This window comes from Mesitornis unicolor, unplaced genomic scaffold (assembly GCF_000695765.1).
Source record: "Mesitornis unicolor isolate BGI_N332 unplaced genomic scaffold, ASM69576v1 scaffold42848, whole genome shotgun sequence".
NCBI classification, from domain to species: domain Eukaryota; kingdom Metazoa; phylum Chordata; class Aves; order Mesitornithiformes; family Mesitornithidae; genus Mesitornis; species Mesitornis unicolor.
Genome location: NW_010204675.1, coordinates 1 through 4909, shown reverse-complemented (window position 1 = coordinate 4909; position 4909 = coordinate 1). Strand labels below are relative to the sequence as shown.

The following is a 4909-nucleotide window of genomic DNA, read 5'->3' as shown; positions in this document are numbered from 1 at the left end:
CCTGCTGGGATTCAACACTGCGGCGCCGAACTCATGGTCACACGAGAGGGGTTTGTTACAGACCCCCCCGCGTCCTTCAGGGTTGACACCAGACACCGCCACAAAGGAGGCTGCAGCCTGGAGATGGCGGTGGAGGCGATGTCGGAGCGTGCCCAGCCCCACACAGTGGGACTGGGGGAGATGGAGCTGCCACAGCCCCAGCCTCCTCCTCCAGCGCTGGTCCACAGTCTGAGAGCAGAGCCAGGCCCGGGGGCTGCGGCGCGGGTCAGCACAGCCCATTCCTGACCTTTACCGACTTCACCCCTACACTACAGCCACGTTCAGGCTCTCGCCTCCCACCGCTGCTGGGCTCAGACTCCTTGAAGACTCCACTTAACCCAAAGGTGCTTTTCACCACGGCTGTCTGGTGTCTGTAGCTGACAGCCCCAGGGCAGGGGGGCTCTGGTGTCCCCGATAGGCTGGAGGGGAGAGGAGCTCACACCAGGAAAGAGGAATGGTTACACCATCTCAGAGTGATGCTGTGAGGCAGAGCACCCATGGCTGAAGGGCAGGATGGGGACAGGACACTGCCACATCCTCGTGTCACCAATACACGGGCACTACACAGAGCCCTGTGTCAGGGGGTGCAACTTTCAACCCCCTCCCCTAACTGCAGCGGCTTTTATCTGCCCCGCATTTCCCCCAGGCAGACACCAGCAGCCCAGGCAGCACCCATGGGGACTGGCACAGCCTGAGCTCTGGTTGTAGGGTCCATCCCTCCTGCCTCATCCCACACCCTGCAAGGCCGGGGGGTGAACTGGGTCAGCGCAGGAGGAGCCAGCAACTCCTGAGCAGGGCGCTGAGCTGTGTCTTTCGCCAGTTCAGCCCATTTGCATCTCCAGTCGCAGTGAATCACAGTCAGACTTCCTGGATCTGTATCGTGGGGTGCACCAGGCAGACCACAGCAGCTCGGTTCCTTCCCTGCAGCCAGTGAAAGCCAGGGCAGTCCCCTCCTCCTTGCACCAGCGTGGTCTGGCAGCCCCCCATGTCCAGAGACCCGTGGCCATTCTGTGCCTTTCGTTCTGTCTGAAAACAACGGCTGAAAGGGCTGAGGACCCAGTTCTTTTCGGTGTCAGAGCTCATCCCAGCCACAGCTTTATTCTGGAAAGAATAAAATGAAAGGGCCTCTTCCGACACGCAGTCGGTTATTGCAGAAACACTACTGTTACATTAACGATCGAGATCAGCTGATGTTGTAAACCGCTTGCTACCCATCACAGCTGTTGGTATCTTGCTGTTTTCATTACAATTAATGTGCCTTATGTAAGGACAAAAACAAAAAGCCAATGAGGCACCTCAGTTTGCACTAACACTGCCCTATTTACTACTGCACCTATCAGAGACCAATAAAGATTTCCTTTCCGAGTCACACCACCGGACATCTCTCCTGCATACCGCTCATTTCTGGGTGCGGGGTGTTAACACACGGGGTTACCGCTGCACCCCTGCCTCCGGGCATAACCAACCAAAGGCGCCATCCTGAACTCACCTGACTCATCCCCGCCTCCGGCAACATGTGGCAAACCCAGCAATCCACCCACAATTAGGAGAGGGCTGGTGGCACAGAAGCCAGAGGGTGTCATTTTCCCCAGAGCCAGAGGCTGCTGGGCTCTCTGTGTAAATCCAGGCAAGGCTGCAGCCACGGCACCGGCAGCTGCACTTGGGGACCACTGTGCCCACAGCTCTACCAGCTGAAAAACGAGCATGACTGCTCCTGCTCATCTCCACACTGCCCCTTTGCTGCTCAGACAGGTTGGAAAGAAACTCAGCACAGGGGGAAATAAGTTCAAAAGAGAAAAATAGATTTGGTTTATTAGGGATCGTACAGAAGGTGTCCCCTGAGGCAGTGCTCCCCTCTGTCGCCCTATCCAGCTTCTCAGGCCGTCTCCCCAGCTGAGCGAGCTCCCAGCTTGCTGAGCTTCTGCATGAGGGTGCTGCGCAGCACCTCGTCACCCACGTTGTCCGTGATGGACTCCAGAAAGTGCCGCTCGTTGGCTCTCCGCAGCGCGTGGCTGGGGGACGTATCGGCACTGCTGAACATCTCATACTGCCAGAGGATCTCCAAGGCCACCACCACCAGCGGCTCGCCGCACCCCAGCTCCGGCAGCATGGCAGCTACGTGCAGCAGGTGGCAGAACATCTGGATGCAGATGAAGGCCACCTCCAGCACGGAGCTCCCGTCCTCCTCTGCAATGCTCTTGACGGAGCCCAGCAGGTCGGTGAGGCTGCCGCAGTACAGCTGGACCACGTGGAGCCAGGCCTCTGCCGGCAGCCAGGAGGAGCAGCTGGAGCTGCAGAGGAGCTGGAAGCCCCGCAGGAAGAGCACAGAGAACTGGAGGCAGCAGGCGAACGGGCGGAGGTTGAGCAGGGGCATGTACTGCACGTACTCCAGCGTGTACGGCACGTGCAGGACTTGCCTCTCCAGCAGGTTTTCCACCACGTGCGCGAGCCTCTTCCACTCACTGTGGCTGCACCAGGGGAGGACCTGTATGAGGGCCACCAGGAACCCTTTGCTGAAGAGGTTCACTTCTTCAGGGTTGTCCACGTTGACCGTGAGGAGCGCCAGCATCGTCTCCCTGAGCGCTGTGGACACGCAGCAGCACTCCATCCATGCCAGGAGCCCGCTGCCCGGCCCATAGGCTGGCAAAGGCCGGGACGTCCACTCATCCTCAGGAAGAGTGCAAATCTCAAACAGCGTCGCCGGGACCTCGTTCTTGAAGTGCTCTCCGTAAAGCTCCTTCAGTCGGAGGCCAATGGTCCAGTCCAGTGACGCCACCTTCCTGTGAAGCCACGCCAGTGACTGGACCCACAGCTCAGGGGAAGGGACAGTTCCTGCTCTCACCACCTCACAGAGCTGGCAGAGGATGTTCAGTATCAGGTCTTTGGTCACCAGTGGAGGGAAGAGCTGGTCCCTAGGCTGATGCCAGTACTTTGTGTAACCATCCAGAAGCTTGCAGAGGCTGAGGAGGAGCGGGAATGGGTGACAAGACTTGATCCAGTGCTCTTCTGAACAGGACTGTATCCCCAAAACCTTACTGAGGATCTGCAGGCTCAGCTCAATTTGAGCACAGTTTGACTTCAAATAGGGAAGGACAAAGGCTTTGGTCACCTCGGCAGGTGACACAAGTGGGGCAGCTGAGCTCGGCTGCATCAGAAAGACCAGGAACTCAAGGAACTGCTCCTCCTCCCTCGCAGTGGAAAGCCTCCCCCACACTGCCTCCTCCAGACACCTCACCACCAGGCTGCGTGGCCTGCCTGGGTCATCGTGGGTCTCCAGGAAGCTCAGCGCTGGGAAGGAGCAGAGGATTTGCGCAAGGAACTGGGGGGCTCCTAGGTTGACAACAGCGAGATTACAAACCTGCCTCACCGTGGCCTCGGGGTACAGCAGCGTGAGCCTGGCCACAGAAGCCACAGCCCTGGTCAGGCCTTCGTCAGACACGCTCTTCGTGATCTGGTTGAAAGTCACATTCAGGTCCTCCTGGAACCCCTCCATGAGAACCGGCAAGTTCAGGGACAGACCTGGTCCGCCCCAGGACGCCAGGACGCCTGAAATCACTTTGTTTTTGTCGGTTAATGAAAGCTCAGTGTAACACTCTACGATGGCTTTGGTCACTTGCATCTGCAGCTCTCGGCCCTCCTTGTCTTGGTGGGACATAGCAAAGTCCACCAGTGTCTCCAGCAATTTCAGAACTAGCTCTGGTTTCTGGAAGAGAGCTTTGTTTTTCACCAGGCACTCAACCCAGTCCTTTGAAAAGGCCCAGGTCTTTTCAGAAGCAAAAATGGAGCACATCTCCATGTGCCGGTCCAGCTTTTGCTCAATGATTGTCATGGCAATTGAAGACACAAGGCTGGTGTCCCTGCTCTTCAGGCTGGTGCTGATCTCCTTGAGAAAGTCCTTGGTGATCTGCATCAGCTCTAACACCACCTGTGCCTCCTCCTCACCCAGGTCTCCAGTCTCTGAGAAGCAAGTCAGGTTCTTCTCAAAGGTGGCAAGAGTGTCCAGGAGCCGGTACTTCTCATAGCAGAGCTCCCCAGAGCTGTTCAGGGTACCCTGAAGCTCCTCTTCCCATGCACGCAACAAGCTGCAGAGAAAGTCCAAGCCAACAAAGAGCTCCTCACGAGAGAGTCTGCCCATGGACAAGAGGCTCATGCTTCTCTCCGCTTCCTTCACCTTCTCATCCAGCCCTGCCTGGTGGAACTGGCTTTCAGTGTCACTGGTCCAGAGGCTGACCACAGAGCTGACTTTGTCCAGGTACTCTGCAGCAGGGAGGATGCTGCCCTCTGGCTCTAGCTCGGTGAACACCAACAGTAGCTCCACCAGGTTGGCCAAGGCATAGGACCTCATGCAGGGCAGGGCGATGCTCCTGTAGGTTTGCTTTAACCCCTCTATCAGGACCATGAGCAAGTTGGTGGCAGCAGGGGGATCACTCAGAGAGCCAAGGTCACTCTTGAACCTCTTTGGGGGCTTGAGGCCATCATCTAGAGAGGACTCGCACCCATGCTGACGTACGAGAGCACTGAATGCAGAGACCGTTGGGTCTTCCTGTCCCTCCTTGTGTTTCATCACCTCCCACCACACATCCAAGAAGAACCTGATGTCCGACGGGGACGTCTCACAGGCGATGTACTCTACCAAGTGCTCTAGCTCGCTCTGTTGAACATCCTGGGGCAGCGCCAGCAGCAGCTGCACGAAGAGCCGGGGTGCGCCGAGGGCCTTGACCAGCTCAAAGAGGACGGTGCGGTTAACGTCGGGGAGCATCCTGCCCACGGAGAAGAAGTCATCCTCCTTCCAGCCCTGGTCCAGCGAGGCCTCCGGGGGCTCTGGCAGCAGGACCTTAGCCCAGACGATGGCCACAGCCTCCTTCTTCCA

At 57.8% G+C, this 4909-nt stretch overlaps 1 protein-coding gene across 1 annotated transcript; it reads right to left on the bottom strand.

The window, feature by feature from the left end:
* Nucleotides 1-1915: 1915 nt before the first annotated feature.
* GEMIN4 (gem (nuclear organelle) associated protein 4) lies at nucleotides 1916-4903 on the bottom strand. Its single transcript, XM_010191127.1, has one exon. The coding sequence runs from the start codon at nucleotides 4796-4798 to the stop codon at nucleotides 1916-1918; it is 2883 nt and encodes a 960-aa protein (XP_010189429.1). The 5' UTR covers nucleotides 4799-4903.
* Between the last annotated feature and the right edge of the window lie 6 nt (nucleotides 4904-4909).